The sequence below is a fragment of the Anopheles stephensi genome, chromosome 3 (genome assembly GCF_013141755.1).
Source record: "Anopheles stephensi strain Indian chromosome 3, UCI_ANSTEP_V1.0, whole genome shotgun sequence".
Lineage (NCBI taxonomy): Eukaryota > Metazoa > Arthropoda > Insecta > Diptera > Culicidae > Anopheles > Anopheles stephensi.
Genome location: NC_050203.1, coordinates 7470616 through 7489604, shown reverse-complemented (window position 1 = coordinate 7489604; position 18989 = coordinate 7470616). Strand labels below are relative to the sequence as shown.

At 44.6% G+C, this 18989-nt stretch overlaps 1 protein-coding gene across 22 annotated transcripts in view; it reads left to right on the top strand.

The window, feature by feature from the left end:
• The window catches only part of LOC118510461 (AF4/FMR2 family member lilli), a 197286-nt gene that overhangs the window by 39016 nt on the left and 139281 nt on the right, over nt 1–18989 (top strand). Inside the window, exons 1-2 of one of the 22 annotated variants that reach the window (XM_036052314.1) lie at nt 7339–7408; nt 8784–9373. The exons of 15 other annotated variants lie outside the window; for them this stretch is intronic. In XM_036052314.1, coding sequence (XP_035908207.1) covers nt 9362–9373 — 12 coding nt within the window. In that variant the 5' untranslated portion in view covers nt 7339–7408; nt 8784–9361. Of the gene's footprint in view, nt 1–7338; nt 7495–8039; nt 8189–8780; nt 9374–18989 lie in introns of those variants that run through there. 6 more of the 22 variants (XM_036052312.1, XM_036052315.1, XM_036052317.1 and 3 more) reach the window with 6 other exon arrangements.

Below are 18989 nucleotides of genomic sequence, written 5' to 3'. Positions count from 1 at the left end.
CACGCATGGAAATAAAAACAATCATAGGCCACCGTTTAGTAGCCATCAGCAGGAGCGTTGATGGGTGCTTATGTTTGCTTGGTTTTCTATTTTTTGTTATGGTCCCTTGCTTGGATGAAGCTTTTTCCCGATCGGCATCGAGAGAGTAGCCGTTTATCGTAACGTTTTTCATGGCCAATCTCGCGCTGTTTTCTGGATTGGGGGAGGAAGACCGTTCCATTATTTGGTCGTGAGGTTTTGGCGTGTTTCTGGGGACATGTTGTTTGCTACGAGATGGCAGCACGGTAGTAGTAGGCGATGATGAAGTTCTACGAAGTGAAGCTGTCAAACCGGCGAGCGAGCGTGTTTATACTGTCTGTTTCAAGATTAACGCTATGTCAATTTGAATTTTTGAATTATGCGCTCTCTATCTCTTCATCCCAAGCCCTCCAGTTGTACTTAAATTAAATTGTATTGTTGTCTTTTTACAATAAATAAAAAAATCGCGCCATAAACAATAAACAAGTTTCCGCTTGCAGCACAACAAACAAGGTACGAATGCCAGGAAAAATACACAAGCTCACACACACACACCAGCAAATAAAAGCTCGCTCAATGCCAAAACATCAAAGCAGGGAAACTATTCAGCGAACGCTCTAGGGAGATTTGTCTCATGGGGCACTACAACAACAGTATAACAGACATCAAACACAATCGGGAGCGTACGCTGCCCAAGGATCACTGACAAACAGTGCTTGAAAAATAAATTTTTCTGCTGTACCAGCACAAATCTCTTTTATGATAAAGGCGAACGTTTCGCGCCGGAAAAGCACCAAGGCTTCCAATCAACGAGCAAGCACAACACACAAAACGCATCTCTCGGTGCTTTGAAACAAACCGGCGGAAAAAAAGGCCAGCCGGAGACATCGCGCATCTGTCCTCTGGACGTTGGGTGGGTGTGTGATCTTCGGATGGCCGGTGCTTTGTGACCACTTTATTGGACAATATCTCACCCTATCTTTAGTGCTGTTTCCGTCTGGCAACCGTTAGGAGGAAGCGAGTGATAGCTGACAAAGGTCCGAATCGTGCCAATTTCGAAGGCGCACCCCATTTCGAGCTACGAGCTACGAGTTTTCCCACCGTTGGAGTTTGTTTTTTTCTTTTGCGCCACAACAGGGCCAGGATAGACACCATGTACACCGATCAACATTTATCGGTTGATGGGTGATAATTTCGTTTAACGATTTTCTATCACCTACTTTAGCGAACGCGCGCCATACACACGTGGCCGAAGAGAGGAAAAACCGAAAGAAAAACGGGTCGAGTGTGAAAATCGAAATTATTGTTAATGCTTTTTTCCCCCGGTTCTACCGGGTTTTTCCTCACTCGATCTCGATCCCGAAGTCTACTTCCAAAGCCTCCGTTTTGAAGCCGGCTTCGAATCGGACACCTGTAAGCCGGTCCGGTCAGGGGTCTTCCTCAATCAACGCGAGAAGGAAGCAATAACAGTTGAATATTAAAACCAGATTACTTACCCGACGCAAAGAAATGAATTTCCCCGCAAACAATCGCTCTCTCTCTCCTGCTCATATTAGAAAAAAAAGAAGAAACACAGCGCTGATTACAGCTTGCAAATGGAAATTAATTGGACTTTTATTACACCTCGGCTATCGGTTCCAGTTCGGGCTCCAGTGGGGTTTTGTCGCTGCTTCCTGTTTGCTCAAAAGCTACGATTCAAATCATAAAATCACAAGGACACACAGGACCGGAGGAGGTCTGTCCCGGATGCACAGGGAGGGTGGGAGAAGGGAAGGAGAGCGGTATTGTCCTTGGGTGCGCTCGTTCGCCCCGTAGACTTTACAATCCGGGTTTCGCTTAATGAAATTTGACGTGGGAAATGATAATCATCTGACGGTTATGATTTTTCCTTCCCATTTTCCCACCCTATTTTTAATGTGATTTTCTTTTCTGTTTCTTTTTTCCCCCGGCCTCGATGCCGGTTGATTGCATGTTTCGCGCTTTGGTATATTTTACCTGGCGTGCTATCAGACGATAAGGGTGATATTTTTTTGCACCCAAAATGGACGATAAAACGAGCGTTTTTGGCTGTTATTAAGCTATTATCATGCTTTTCATGCGCCTTCCGTTTTTTTTTTTTTTTTATTTGTCTGTGGTGAATATTTTCTCACCTGCTGCTTGTTTCGGTTGTAAATGATTTTTTTAAACACACACACTCTTTACAACATCAGCCCGACAGCAACAGCATGTTCAACATGTTGCGCTTGCTTGAAGTGGTGTTAAAAAATAATAATCGAAAAAAGTAGCGAATCAAACCGCAACAATCGACAATTTGTCTTGGTTATGGAGAACAAGTGGAAAAATTAAGATAAATTTCTCCTGCACACCAGCCTGCGTCGCCAGTAACTTGTCAGCTTTGTTTTCCACCCCAAATTTCCCCAAACCGGATCAATAAAACCAATAAATCATCGCCTGCATTCGTCGTACTGACTTTGCCCACAGTTTTACCCATGCAGCTGCCCCGAATGAAAGTGCTTCCACACACACACACACAGCGAAGGGTATCAAGCATCGTTTTTCCCGATGAAAATCCCCCCGGAGTGGCAAAGTTTCGGTCGCTCTAATCCATCAAATTTCTGATATCTCCCGGCCATCGGCGTTACTTAACGTTCGATAGCTGCTGACAAAATAATTTCAATTATAATTTTCACCTCCAAGGATAATCACTCTCTCACCCAAACCACCAATCCAAACACCATTCACTCAATTCTTGGAAAAACAGAGCGTGTCGAAAAAAAAAAACTTGTCACGTTAACACGTTTCGTTTATGCGCCGGGTTTCGATTGGAAATCGAAGAAAAAACGCGACACCGATGACCGGAATGCGCGTCATCGCGACAACATCGACCAAATCGGTTGTACCACTAAACGTCCTGCTCGTTTTCGTCCTTTTCATTCGTAGCAAGCAATTTTGGGATGCTGCAAAACCACTCCAGTCCGGGTGCTGTTGAAAGGCAGGTTAATAAGAATTCACTTAACCTCACAAACGCCCTCATAACGAGGCACCACTTCTCGGGGCTGTGGCAAACGCACAATGGGATTTGAAGTTTATTGATTTTGCAGGAAAAGTCCTTCTTTGCACAAACGAAAATAAGTAAAAAAGATGTCGACATTTACAATGAATTGCTTTTAAATGGAGTCAATGTAAATTTACAAGCGGACGTGTTGAAGAGCACCCCCTTGTGCTGCGTAAATTATTATTGACTATTTATAGCGTTTAAAACGGGCAAAAGAAGCTACTTTATGGGTTGTTTACACAAAATACGCGTTTTATTATTCTCTATGATTGCTAAAAGTGATTACTTATAATAAAATAAAGCATATTAAATTAGTTGGAATATGAGAAATACTCCACTCATCGTTTGGAAATTAATTCTAAGCGCCGGAAGGTATGCAATTTTGTGTGTTTCAAGTAAAGTCAGCGTTTCCAGAAGAATTGCTCAACTGCTTAGTATTCCGGCGATCCTTAAACATGTTGTATGTAATGTATTGAATACTTACAGGCAAACACATCCAATTTGCTTACTAATGATCCAATCCAATGATGGCGCTTGTTGTTTTTTATAGTGCGAGAAATGTTTTACTTTTTTAATTCAAAGGGGCTTTTACGGTTTAATCACTGCATTGAATAAATTCAATTTATCGACACAAATCCGCTGTATTCCTCACAGCGTCATCATAAATTAACACCGCCCGAAGGTATGCAATTGTTTGCTTCAATGGATAGTACTTTTTTTGCGATTATAGTAGGTGCTCTAAGAAATTGCATACCTTTAGGCGTATGTATCAAACAACGCTTTTTAGAGCCTTTTAAGCGATATACTCTATTTTAAGCGGTTATGATTTTATTCTAACTAATGCACCCAAATATTCGTGTCTTAAAACCATACTTATTTATAAGTTAGTTTGTTTTATCTCAAATTTTGACCACTAAATTTTGACCCTCTGGGCTCATACTTTCGGCCTCAAAACCTTCGGAAGCATTTTTCAATTCAGCATTTCGTCAACGATTCACCAGTCCAGTCGGTACACTCGCTTTAAGCATCAGCAAACCACTAAAACCTCCCCCGAAAAATGCAACAACAACAACAAAGTATGCCACAGTTCCCGTCGATCAAAGTCACCAGCACCACTACCAAAGCGTGTGAGGGAGAGCGGTTGCGTTAGGGTAAAAAGATCCCATCCAAAGAGTGCGGTGGCTTTTCACATTTCCGATTGGCAATTTTACCTGTCCCACCGAGGCCAGTTTCCCCGTCATCGTCGTCGCTGACTCATGAATTATGGATGATGGAGAATGGAAGGAATTTGGTCGGTTTTCACCCAGTGCCTTCGCTTGTGCCGTTTTCACCTGGTTAGCTACGCAGAGAGTGTAACAGTAGAGAGGGCATTCGCTGGCAGATCGTTCTATCTCGTTTGCAGCAGGACAACAGTGAAAGTTTCCTTTTTTCTCACCTCTTCCTTCTTATGCTCGTGAGGTCCTCGCTACTGAGCACCTTAACCATCCATCCTGCAAGTGGTAGTAAACGCACGCAACCGGGTTAACCTATCCGATTTGTCTTCCCTTTTTACGATCCCAGCGGACTCGCGTTCAATATCCTGCCTGGCAGTCTTAGCGCAGCACAAGGGACACCGGGATATTGATTTGTACGGCAAGGTTCGATGACAGCTTTCGGGGAAAAAGGTTTCCGAAACAGTTGCACACCAGTCACGTCGCAGTACTGAAACACTCACTGACATCTGCCAAACAAAAAAGCTTGTAAAACGGTTTACACCTCTCAGAGCAGGCAAGATGTGTCCCTTTTTCCAGTTTGTTTCCCTCTTTTTGCATATCATTTACGATCGATCGTCCGGGATCTAATCGATAGCGTTGCTGTGATCCCTAAACTTGTTGAAGTTTTATAGCTCTGGAAACTTCTGCTGTTTGATGCTGCACTAAACACTCAGCTTTAACGAGCTGGCTTTGACGAGCACTTAGACTGATGGTTATAAACATTGCTAGCTTAATTTTCAAAACGGAGCGAAAATGGTCTGACGGATGGGTTTTAAGTAATTTAAAACTGCAGCATAATAAGTCGAGATGGTTCTTCCCTTTGCCATGGTCCTATTAGCCTCTTATCCAGCGGACATCAATTTCAATTTCATTTTAAAGAGGCGCCTTCCCTGTCCAAAGCAACTCCTAAGGTTGCTACAGAAGGTGTTACATGTTTTACTTTTGCATGGGTGCTTTGATGTCGTTTAACCGTACACCGATGTGGTTCACAACCGGATGGTCCGTAGTTGGACGTGTTCGGTTCGTGTTAGGATGAGTCCTAAGCGTCCAACTACGGACGAGATGTTTCCTGCTTTTTTATTCTTGTTTTTTTCGTAGTAAATCCTAGCAGACTCCTATCCGATACGGGTACCATCTCGGAGCCGACCATTGGACATCCACAAAACACCCGGTTGATTCTAGGCGACAGTTTTCCCATGCCATATAACACAGCTCCAACTTACCCTGAGCCCCCCAGGCCACATACTTAAATTTGCACAGCACAAACCCACACCAAAGCAATCGCAAAAAAAGGGTTTACTGCCTGCTACAAGCAAAAGTCCCATTTTCACAAGAATTTAACTTCACTGCAAATAGAATCCTAGGCTCGTATTTAACGGCTCCCGAGGGTTGCGTCTCGGTTTTTGCAAAAATGAAAAGGCTAGCCGAAAAAAGGGGCTCGGGTACGATAAACAAAGCGTTAACCAATTTACAACAACATGCTGCTCGTGCCGGAATCCTTCGGTGTGTTACGTATGATTGCTTTAATTAGCAGGCAGAAATAACAGTCCGGCTCCAAGGAAGGGATTTGTTTTTGCTGCTGAACAATATGTTCCGGCCAGTCCCGAGAAGTGTTCCCCCGAGAGTGGTGCCCGATTTTGGGCAGCAAAATTATGTTTGCTAATGAATCGATTTATTTTGACTATCCCCGATCCCTGTTTCTAACCCGTTTCTTTTTTATTGGGCAAGTAATTGTGTTCGCCCTACATCGTACATAATTGATAACCGAATCTGTGAACGATGGAGTGGGTGGTGGTGGTGGTGTTGGATTGCTAACGAGGGAAATTATTGGTTAAATATTTGAAAAGGAATGATGATGGATGGTGGGCACGTTGGAAATGATCTGTGCGGCTGTTTGAATTGGGCCGGTTTTATTACATTGTTGATTGTCAATAAATCTGCAATAGGAGGATTGAAAAGAACGTGAACCAGAGAAGGATTTCTAGATGTAATGTTTTTAATGAAAAACATCGTATTCATACTTATTCTCCAAGCAAATAATTCTTGGACACACCTAGCAAAATTCTTTATTTAATGCTCTAAGCAATAATTTAAGTTATACACACTAAAAATCATTAGAATTCCGTAGTTAGGCTGCTGCGAGATTCAAACGCAAATTAACCGTCGTACCAACTTTTCGCTCTTTCAGCTTGAAATATTTCAACTTATCGACGAAATATTTCAATTCAAAAAGTTTGCCCATCTTCGCATCTTTTCGCACAGAAACCGTTGTTCGAAAAGTAATCTCGTTTCAACGAAAGCTCCCGAAACTATGCAATGTGGTGTTTGTCCACGCTCTGTGAATTATTTCACACCCGTTGCTGGGCGAAACGTGCTATGCACGTGGTCAAAATTAGATTCAGTTTAAACAGTTTCGAAAATATTTTCGAACTTGATTTGAAATGGAATCATGCACACTGGTATTATTGTAGTATTTAAATAATAATTTTGAAACAGTTGGGAGCTCCTTGCTACTTTTGTGTACATAAAATGTACCTTAAATCTCATCGCTCAGAAAAATGGATTTGGAAAATTATTCTTGAATATTTATTCCTCAGTGCGATTTGATGTTCCATAAGGAGTTTCAATATCTTATATGATTTTTATGATTCTCGTTCAATGCAAAATGTTCTTTTTTGTCAGAAAATGCTTGTTTTAATCAGTTTTCTTCTATGAAATTATATTGCTTCGAAAACTAAATACTTTTGGTCAGCAATCAATATCGATGTCCAACTGTATTCCACTGTCAGCACATGATGAGATTGAACGGGAATACATCCAAGTCAAAACTCGTTATTCCTTTACGTTATATTTCTCAAGCTTCATCGGGCATTTCTTGATTCTTTAATAAGCTCCACGAAACATATTTTACGCTGTCGCGATTTCAGCACCAATAAACAAATTTCAAATTCAAAACAATCGGTTCCCATCTTTTGACGACCCTAATTCATCCACACCTCCCATAGTGCCATGTTTCCGGGCCAAGATTTTTCAGTCCGCGCACATTTTCCCGCACACAAACTCAAACCGCGGTCGCGTAAAGGTGAACTTGCTCGGGCTGATAGGATACGGATGGGAAGATTTTTCTCAGTGCGACAATTTTCTATTTATTTCATTAGATAACACACGGTGCCGTACACGTTTTTCGTCACGATTTCGCTGTGCAGAGAAAAAGAAGAATAATCGTGAATGATTATTTTGTGGGTGAAAGCGGTGTACCAGCCAGAGCGCATTTGATAACGTAGCCAGCGTGCTGGTTGATTTGTTGTGCAATGATGGGATGCTGTGCCGCTTAAACCGAGACGTCCGGAAAAAAGGCACACGCTGGATATTTTTGTCTTTTCCCCGTGTGTGTGCATTTTGCGTGCGATTGTGCGTGTGGTGTGTGATAAAGTGTTGCACCCTGTGGGAAATAAACACAGCGCCAACATATTCGGTATATTTTTTCCCCGGGCTCGCTCGCCAGTTTTTCCTCTTTGCCAGCTTCCCTTTGACGTTTGATCCTTGCCAGGCTGCTGGTACTGGTGCTCGTGCTGCGAGAGATGTGCTACTGAGATGGTGTTCGTGCAAGCGTGTTGTGTCGAATCGGGCTGCTGTGTATTGGTAACCGTGAGCGCGTTGCCCGACCGACATCGTTGCTCACGGTGCGCTAGTGGTGGTGTGATTTCGAGACTTGTGTGCCATTCTTGCAAGGATATCCCCAGGATAACGTACCCAAATCAGCTCCGCTTAATCTGGCATTTAGCCGTGCGCCCGTCTGTGCAATTTATTTCTTCCACCGCATGATGTGTGCGTTTTTGTGAGGCGCGTGTGTTACTCGTTGGTTGGTTTTTTAAACGGTGTCATAGAAATTCAACCCCACGACGATGTTCTAGTGATTTGTGGTCCACGGCATGCTGCCAGAAGATTGAAGTGCACGCTGCTGCGTATTTTTTTCTATTTGTGTTGAAGCTGTCGGACGCGTACATCAGTGGTTGTGTTTACCATTTTGGATTTTTCTGACCGAACGGGTAGCTCGCAGTTTCCGATAGAGATGCACGAAACCTCAACATATGGATGAAATCTCGTCCCAACTACGGCTTGAATAGGCAATCGCGAGATGAATTGATGTGTTTTCCCCACAAAATAATAAGACAAATCTGTCAGTACGGAGCGCCATCCTTGTACCTTGTGTACGGTAGAACATCATTTTTTGTAGTGTTTGTGAGGATGAATCCGCTGTACCAGCCGCCAGCGTGACAGTGTTTGTAAACGATTTTTGGGAGGAAAAGAAGAAAAAAGAGAGCGAATAAGGATATCAGCATTGAAATACGCTTTATCCGTTGCTTTCTAACCTGGAATTACGCTGATAGAAAAATAAGCATTTTTTGCGTATATTTTTTACTTATAATTTCCGTACTAATTTATTCAACTAGCAGATCTGCAAAATTACACAGTGAAAGATGCAAAGTTTTGCATAATTATTACTAGTGGTGCGCTCTCCAGTGTATGCGTGTGCGTGTGTGTGCTTGTGTGAGAAAGCTTACAACAAAAAGGAAGCAAATAATCTCGGTCGGTGCCATATTATAATTATAAAGTGTGTATTTTTATTTTAAAGTGTAAAATTGTGCCGCCAAAATAATAATTATAAAAATCTCAAACACAAAAATCCTCTTTTGTGTTTCGATACGTCGTGTTGTTCGTAATAAAGTGCTTCCCCTTTGAAAGTTTATTAAGCAACGGAAGATTTCAACCCCCCCCCCCAAAGCTCTGGGTATAAGGGCAAAATAGGGTGTTTTGTGTGTCCTGTTGCCCGTTTTAGGTGAGATTGGACGGAAACAGCAAACAAACGTAACCCGCCTCCTCAAAAAGCCAGCCAAGGCAGCTCTACAAAGTTCAACCCAGTTCGAAAGCTTGCTTGCTAGTGCTGGACGTCATCGGTTTTATGCACTAAGGGATCACCGAAAAAGCCGTCAAACTGTGGGGCTCCGGACCATACTTTCTACATCCCCAGGGAATGTACTTTCCGGTAAGTTTTCGGTGGAGAACCCCAATGTCTGTCGCTAATGGTTGAATATCTGAGGCCATAGCTATCGTAATCTAACTGCTTTGTGTAGTGGTGTTCCCGGTCCAGGCGAGATTGGACCCTAGAGTGGGCAATTTGTTCATAACTTCTTATAACCATTAGCATCTTCTTCATCATCATTTTCTATGCAACTTCGAGAGATTTAGACTTGCCCTTTTTGGCTTCCTAGACTTGATTTTACCTATAGTACCCGATCCTCCTGGAATAATTAATTTCTTCACTTCACTTCAATGAAACTTCACTCTTATCAAAAATATCCTCAATATTCAAATTGTTCCAAACTCTCGTCATAAATCCACAACTTTGTTTAATACGCATTTCTTGGAAGATTTGTAGACGATCTCCTGCTTGATGGATGATGCAACTGCCGGTTGAACGGCTGGCATCTTCGAGCAGTCAAAGTCTGGAGCATTGAAGTTGATGAGTCAAGAAGTTGAAGCTGTCTGGTTAAACCCTCTTTGAATGACTGTCAGTTTGATTCTTGGAATTCTTACGAAAAATAATGCAATGTACTTCATTAGCTCCCCGACAAATTTACGCTCAATAAGCCAAAAGTCAAAAATTCTTAATCGCTTCCAATACAAAGCCCCTATTCCACTGTGTACCATCCCTGCCAAAGCTCCAAAAGAAAGTGAACCACTCGGAAATTCTCACAAAACTCTCTGACACGACACGATAGTCATGTGTTTTTGCACGCGGCTACGGTTGACTGCGCCCAAGCAAAGCAAAGCACCCAACTCGCCGACAACCCTCTTTTTCCATGTGATCCTCGTTCCTGGTGAATACTACCGGCTCTGTCTCCCTCAATCTCCCCAATAACATCCACATCCACACACGCACACACACATGTTGGACTGTTTGTGTTTGTGGCGCATCAACGAAGAGTAGGTAAAAGGGCGCGCATCATTGCGCATCGTCGACGTCCGCGTGGCGTCGTGATGCATCAAGCCACTGTTAGACGCAACGAAACCAAACCAAAACACCCTGCCAGCAGCCCTGAACATCATCGCACACAATTATGATCATCAACTGTTTTGCGAACACAGAGGAAGATTCTTGGCCGGCGACGTTCGAGGATCCGCAATCGAAAAGCGAAACTCAGCTGCTGTTGTGTGTCTTGCGATGGTTGTAGACGGAAGATCGTTGAAGAGTTGATCGTGATCATCGGGATTGTGTGTGCGCGCGCGTGCGCCTGTTGCCGTTATTATTATTTGCCTACGTGCTTGTGGGGATTCTGTCGCACCTTTAAAAATAACTACAAGAGGTATTGGCCTCCCACCGCCAGCGACGCCGCTGCCACATGGTACGAACATTGTGGTAGCGCTTCGGACTCCAGCGGATTTAGATGGAGAAGCAGCACGTTGAGGAGATCCGGAAACCATGTCGATCACGACGATCGTTGTCGTCGTCGTCAGATCTGGGCGAAAGGGATGAGGGTGAGAAGGCCACGGGTTCCGTTTTGATGCGTTGACTCATTGTGTCGGAATTAGTTAACGATTTGGGAAGGCAGGAGAGCGTGTGCGAGCGTGCTGGACGAGAGCAGGGCGCATCTTAGAGAATGGATTAAAACACACATACAAGCTCGAGTTTTTTTTAACTGACGAGCAGCTGGGGCTGCATTTGAGCAGAGGGTGCTGTCGCTCTAGCCATGACCCCACACGAACGTCGGTGGCTAAATGAATGCATACCTCTCCTCCAGTGGGAACAAGCGAGACGTGGTGAATACATTTCCAACTCCGAGGATGGAATGCTCACCCAGACCGTCGTCGTTGGAATGCAAATTTCAGACCGGTGGTGTCTCTCCCGCGCGGATATTTACGATCACGAAACGGCGCGTTTATTATTGAAAGCAACACATTACAGTTTGCGTACAGTTTTACGAGCTGGAGGTCTACTTGATGTCTTATCACCTTAGCGAGCTCATACGGGGCCGGGAAGTATCATCCCAGATTTGCTGCCAGACTTCATTATTGACAGAAGCTGGCACAAACGAGATCTCATTGACTATCAATTTTGTGTGATCTCTGTGAACTGTTGGCTTGTTAGTGATGTGTTTTTCTGTAGTGTTACAACCTTCCGCTGCAGTGTCCGTAACTGGCATCATCACAATACGCTTGATAATGGACGGTTTTTGCTCCCTCGGAGAACAACCTAGAGCTGATAAGATGGACGAAGTGTGCTCCTCAGCGTACAGCATGTGAAGTTGAACAGTATATATTTGTTTTTCTGTGCTAATGAATGTTCGGCTTATAAAAAAAAAACAAGACCCCAAATTGAGTCACGCTATAAAAGCGGAAAAATAAATCAATGGGGACATTAAATTCTGCTTCGATTGCGCAACAAGGCTTGAGTGCTCCACTTTGGCATATGGAGCACAGTGCGCCATTGTGCGCTATTGTGCCTGACCGTTTGAGTGAGCCAACGGAATTGGCTTTCAAATTAATTCGCCAAGCCCGGTCACTACTTTTTATGCCTGGTCATGGCGGTTTTAGTGCTTTGCATCCAAATAGCATCAGTACACTGTCGTTGCGTTGCGTTTCATGCAGCCTGGAAGAGCTGATCAACCCAAGAGCTCAATGTGAAGGCGTACGTGTTGATACATAAACATTGGAGAATATCCTCACACACACACACTCCTTGATAGAAAGTAAATTATTCTCCATCATGCAAGCATCAAGCCGCCCGTAAAGGAGGAGGATGTACGTGCGAAGTACAAAAATGTGTGATGCGGCCTAGCAAAAGACAGCTGTCAACTTAACAGGCTTAAGCGAAGGATAAGCCTTACATGTCCACCACGAGAGCACACATCGTGTGCTCGTCTTATTAATTATAACGCGGCATGAGCAATTGTATTATTCCGTAGGTTAAATCGCATAAAATATTCCAACCCCTGGACCTGGTTCTTTGTGGTACAAAAGCATCGGGAGGTTATGCTGGGGCATGAATTACGTTATCCTCCTACTAAATGATCAAAGCTTAAGGTTCCCGTGGCTTAAGGCTTACCAATTGCACAGTAAGGCACTGTGCCTTTTAACCCAGCAGAGACTGATTTGAGTAGCGTCCGTTTGAAATGCAGATGACCTTTCCAGGGAAGATGACATTTCGTCGTTGGCCGTTTGTATACTGCCCGAGAGGTCGCATATGGACACGCAGTAGTCGTGATCACTATCGTTTGATGATGAGGAAGCGAACCCTAGTATGTTCCAATGGTTGGAAAGTTCATATTGCCCGCTTTTGGCCGTATCATAAATTACGCTGGACTTACGTTCGACATTTTCTGAGGCTTCTCCATTCATACCTCCCGAGATGCAGGTGTTGTCGCGTGGGATTACATAAAAAATGACTTTGACAGGTGAGAAAAGACTTCGCAGGAATTAATCCAAGACGTTGTTATTTTGGGGGGCATTAGCTATTGCACGACCGTCACACCGTCCTAGACACAATTTATGCAACGGTTTTATGTCCATGTTAACACCTGCTGAAGGTTGCTGCAATGCTTGATGCTCTGCTTCCGTCCCTTTTGGTTTCGCTTCTAACCCTTGCCCTACCGTTCAATAATGCCCGTTTATGGAGGGATGGCGTATAAAAATGTTTGAAGAACCGTTGGAATCACGGGGACAACATCAGTTGAGAAGAGATTCCATCCCTAAGTAACCAAGCGACACATTCGCTTCAGTGGCGTTAAGAATCGGTACAAATTAGCAAGTTGCCAACGAAAAAGGAACAAACGGAGATATAAAAACCGAGAGGCGAGAGAGAGAGAGAGAGAGGGACACGTCGGCAGACAGTGCTTCGCCGTTTCTTTACGGTCATCTGCTTAAGAAAACAAGTGCCGAGAACGAGGGAGACTGCTGAATAAACTGAAAGCCATCGTAGGATTTAAGGCCAAAGAAAGCAAGCTCTCTGTTGGCGAAGTAATCAAACATCTCCTCACGATCTCTTGCAACCCTCACCCGATACGCCAAGTACGCTGGATGACGTCCGGTAAAAGTTGGGGTCGTGAGGGGGATAATATTTAAGCATTCGATTCACGAACACACACACACTCAAAATAACCTCCCCAAATGTGTGAGCTTCTTCGTTATTTGCACAGGTGAAAAACGGTACAAACGTCTTCTCCGGTTGATCAGAGTCTTTAGACGCTCACAGTGACAGCTGACAACGGTATGAAGCTGTTATATTGCACAGCAGCACAAATTCGAAATTGTGAACGTTCTATAAAAAGCACTGTCCAAAATCGTGCGTTCTTCGGTGACGTGTTTAACGCGTCGCCAGAGAACAAGACGTTGCACGTTGTAAGCAACTTTCCGGTTTTTTTGACGATCACCTGTCGAATCCTGTGTTTTGCAGCGCTAGCCGAGACACCGCATTGGATCGTATCTTTTCCAATCTTTTCCTTGACCATGAAATTCTTCACGACAACGCACACACACACACGCCCCACCCGGCGTGGACCTGAAGCAGCGAAAGAGATGAAGACCAAACGGTTGGCCTGGCCTGTATCTTGCAGGAGATCTTCAACTTCAGTTGCTTGTGTGTGTGTGTGCTTACACATTTAATCTCTTCACATGAGTTTGTGAAAAAGAAAACGCACCAAACGTGGACCGCCACCGGCTCAGGTGGCCACAACAAGTACCTGTTCCGATTCGGTTCCACGCTGATGACCGGTTTGTTGTGTTTAATTGGGTCAGGTCGGTCGAATTTTGTTTGGTGTGTTTACCCTTTTACGCCTTCTTTCCCTTCCGCACGCACACACAACATCAACAACCGGCCGCGCCACACCTTCGGGACGGGGATGGTGGTTCATTGACCGAACGCGCCGTAATGGACGGTGCGCCGTTGACAAACACGCGGCATTACTCCAAGGAACCTTCTCCGGGATTCGCTTTGCCTATCCGTTCTTCCTTGTACCGTACCGGGTTCGTTGCATTCCAGCTTGATTTGTGTTTTTTTTGGGATTTTATTATTCACAGCATCTCGGAGAAGGTGGGAATTGATTTCATTCTTCCCATTTTCTACTTCGTTTCGTTTGATTTTTTTCCATCTTCGGCCGCTTTCTTCGCCTCGCTTTGGTGATGAGATCCTCTCGTTATTGTTTTAGACGTTCCCGTTTAATTCGTGCGCCTTTACGGGGGGCTTACACATTTTGAAACCTTTAATCCAAATCGCCTTCCATTCGGAGGAGTAACAGGATTAGAAACGACGGCTTGCGCAACATAAATGCGCTTTTGGCTGTTGGCTTCTGTTCGCAGCGTTGTGCGTGTCTCTTTCTGCTCGGTTGGCTTGGCGATGATGCGTTTTCTGGATCAGTCCGCTTTGGTAAAATTTCGGTGGAATTAAAAACAGGTTCTTGGTTGGGGTTTGTTCGGGCACCAGCTCACCTAAAATAGGTTTTTGGTTTCGTTCTCTTCGCACGGGGAATTCAAAATCTCTGTTACGCGCAGTGAAACGCCCAACCGGAGCTACGTTTGCCTTTGATTTTAACCTCCTCGTGCGTGGAGCTATTTCGTAAGCATTAATTTGCATTTCGTGTAGAGAGTTTGTGGAGGGAATCGGTGGAATATTGCAGCATATTAACCCAGTTTGATTTTGGTTTTTAGAAGTTAAAGAGGGAAGTAACTTAGGCGACACTCCAAACCGTGGCATGAGATCATGGTTAGGAGATCGGTTTGTTTTTTGTTGCTTCAATGTATTCGGAAGTTAGGGACTGGCAGTCTTCTGCATCATGCTCTGTATCTGTGTTCTCCCGGCAGCTTCCCACGAATTGGGAACAAAACTCAACATCAGCCGCAGCATCGTTATTTCCACTTAACAGTAACAAACGTCCCACTTGTGATTGAATTGGTACCAATTGAAGGTCCAACCATCAGGATCGCTTCAGAAGCGACCCGAGCTGCTGCCCGCAGTGTCAAAGTGCTCCTTATCTTCCCCTCTGCCCGTCATTCCATTTTTCGATTCCATATCTGGACGGGAAGCATACCTTCTACGCTTTTTGATACTTACACAGAGAACGAGAGCGTGGTCGGCCGCACTTTCCGCAATGTAGTTAATCTTGAAAGAACAAACAATATGGTTAGAAAACGCTTGCCCCAGAACACACACAAACAGGAGGATGGCGGAAGTGCTCTGGATTCTCCAGTAAGGGGGTAGGGGGGACCTAAAATTTATGACTTTATCCAGCAGGCAAAATCACACACACACACATGCGGGATTGGGTTTTCTCAATTTTCCTGCTCAGTGAAAGAGTTCGTTGTTTTTTTTTCGCTCAATCCCGGCTCGTGCCACGAAAAGTGTGTGTGTGCATGTGTTTACTTCCTATATTTAGCTCTCGGTTCCCCGGGGGTTTCTGATGTGCTGTGATGCGTGCGTGTGGTGGCATTTGTAAACAAATCACATCAAGCCAAACCGCACTAAACCACAATCAATAAAAAAGAATCGTGTGCATGTGTGGATATGCTTTCGCTTGTTTCGGGTTTTTCATCACTGTGGCACTCACTACACACGCTGATCATGATCATATGCGGTGTGGTCGGGTTGTGCCAATTGACGCGTGGTTGGTTGATGTGAGAAGAGTGGACGAAGGGATTCGATGGCAAAGGGTGTGTGGGCCGACCGGCGAGAAAAACCATTAAGGGGGAAATTGATTGGAAAAATGGGCACTTGAGTTGGGGACGGGCCGGGCACACAGAGTTAGCGAGACTTCCATGTCACTGGCTGTGTGTGTGTGCCCGAGACAGGCCGGAAGGCAAACATTATCCTCATAGTAATTCGATTAACAACAGCGATTTGTTTGTCTGGGTTTTCCTTCATCCTTTTTTTTGCTCCACCAAGCCAGCGGGCTATAACGTTCGTTGTCGGTTTCGACTTTAAATGTGAGTTTTTAATGTGTTTGACAGTTAAAGGTACTTAGCGCAAGTCACCCCCTTTTTCTTCCGGTCGCCCAAAAATCAACAGTAATATATTCGCCAAAAAGAATTTCAGCTTCAAAACAAATCAACTTCATTAATTGCAAGAAAGATTTCAAGTGACGCTTGTGCGCTGCTTTGCATCTGCTTGTTCCGATTGTGCCGGCTTCCCAGGAGACTTCCCGCGAGACTTCAGACAAGCGAGCGGAGCAGGAGGACGATCGCCTCCCGCAATATTTACGATATTCGAGCGAGCGAAGTTTATTGCGTAACTTTTGCTACGGACGGCGCTCGGTGAACTGTTTTGTGATAAAAATTTTCCCACAACCATTAGAAGAAATTCCTTTCTCGCAGCATAGGTCTCATCCATGCCGCCGAGTGAACCCCAACCCGGACCGAGTTTCAATGACGTGGTGACGTTTGGCGGTTGGATTGCTCGTTTTGTAGCTTTTTTTTTATACTTTTTGTCGACTTTTCTTCGGGCGTCGTAAGAAGACAATCTCTTGACTTTAGTGAACCTAATCAGAAGGATGCTATAGGGCAATCGAAATGATGCTGTGCTTCATTCGCTACCTGCTGTTCGGGAGGATGAAGGTCGGGGAGAGGTATTAATGAGCATTAGCCGGTGTTGTCTATCGATCGTTTATGCCACGACAATGATCTGCTGTGCACTGTGTGGCTGGTGTCGTGATACTCTGCTTTTCGTGGAGAACCCCCGACGAAACGGCAAGCTGAAGTGAGAGATCCGAGTGAGTCCGTTTTCTTGGCAGCTTAGTAAGTTTGGCTATTTACGTGGCCAACAGTACCGTCACTGTAACGCGTGTCCGATAATCAGCTTTACTGTTTGCGTCGTTCGCCAAAACAAAACTTGAAGGTTGAAGTCTGCTGCCGACGAACGACGAGACGACGTTTAGTTAAGCTGATAGAACGGCCAGCTGCTGACCCCTAAATCCATGGCGCGAGTGTCGAAAAGGTCGAGGTTATCGTAACTGATCTGCTCGCGCTCTGCGTGTGCTGCCTCGACTACAACAGTTCATTTTTGGCAGTTGGAATACATTTTGGAACTGTGCTTTGCTCTCATGGACTTCTGGTTTAATTTAGGTATTAAGTCTGACGCAGAAACAAGAAGGTTGTTTCAATCAAGACAAACCTTGCTTCGTATGAAGATATGCAGAAAATTGGGCAGATAAATCCCATCCACAAAACCTGCAACCCGGGAAGTCAAATAGTGGCTCTGTGCGTGTCATGGAACTCTGTTTTGCTGATAACTTTCGCTGGGCGTCCATTCCATCACGAAACGAAACGACGCACCATCAGCCTGACCCAAAACAGCAACCCGGTCGACCCGGGTCCGTTCGGAAGCACGTCGAACCCAAGTCGGTCGGTCATCAAATCGCCGGTCGAACGGGGTTTGCTGCCTTTCGATTGCTGATAACCGTGCTGATGACTGAGACAAAATGACCGTAGCCCGTTCAGAACATCGGAGGATGCATCATATGTCTGTTCCGTTCCTTCAATATTCAATATTCAAGGCAAAACCGACCCCCCTCTCTCGACACATCCTAAACGACTACAAAGAGGATGTTTATCGGACGCAGAGATTGGTCGTCGGGTGCATATCATTAGAGCAGCTGATGGTGGAGACACATCACCACCACTGACTTGAACCCATCACAACCTCTATCCGATGGTCAAGGATAGCTAATTTTATACGCAAGATAATCTTGTTAATACTGCAGTATTAGCATAAGTGAATTAATAAGACGTCTGGGGCTGAACCATCAGCTGATTAATGCTGCAGCTCGGCACACTGACTGTTGTGGTTTGCTGGCTAATCACAAATCAAAACAATCCTATCAGTTGTGACTGAGTGTAGCAGCTAGCGATTCTTTGTCCGAGCTGAGACGAATCGAAAAATGCAACCATTCAAACATCACCTCGCGCTTAAGCAGAATCGTCGTCGTCGTCTCCGTCGCAGGGGATGACTTTGTTGTTGTTGAATATTTATGCACATTTGCACCTCACGCCTATCATCATCATCAACAGAAACACGGGGTTAAGAGGCTTGTATGTATACACATGCAGTGAAGATGCTTCTGTTTGTCGTCCCAAAATTCCCCACCAATCTAATCGATTTTACATCAACCAGAACGAGTTGCGGATGCCGTCACCAGCTGCGTCCAAATCGTCTAGTTTTTGGAGGGCACTCTGTAGGACGTAGCGTTCTTCGCATTCTTCCATAAGTATGTAGTTGTGTTTCTGCACACCACGTACACAATGCACCTTATTTTATCGCAGCATAAGAGCATGAAAGCTCAATGACCAAAGGCGCGGGCCGTGTTTGAGTGATGGCGAATGTTTATGCTAGTTACCAGGGCAAAAAACCGGGCGTTTATTTGGCGCGGCAATGGTGGAGGTTGTCGTTGCCAGCGTTATGTTTATGTTTATATGGGTTGATGGGTCGCGCATGTTGTTCGATTGAAATCCGAGGGGGGTGGTTCGCTTCCAGTTGGATTGATCAGTGACCTAGTGACTGACTGAGTGGGGTTTCGTAGGCGTCCTGCAGGTATGTTTGCGACTAACAATATGGATTTTTTTTTATCGTACAGCGTTTAAGACATTGTTTTTATTCCCTCCCTACAATGCTAGAATTT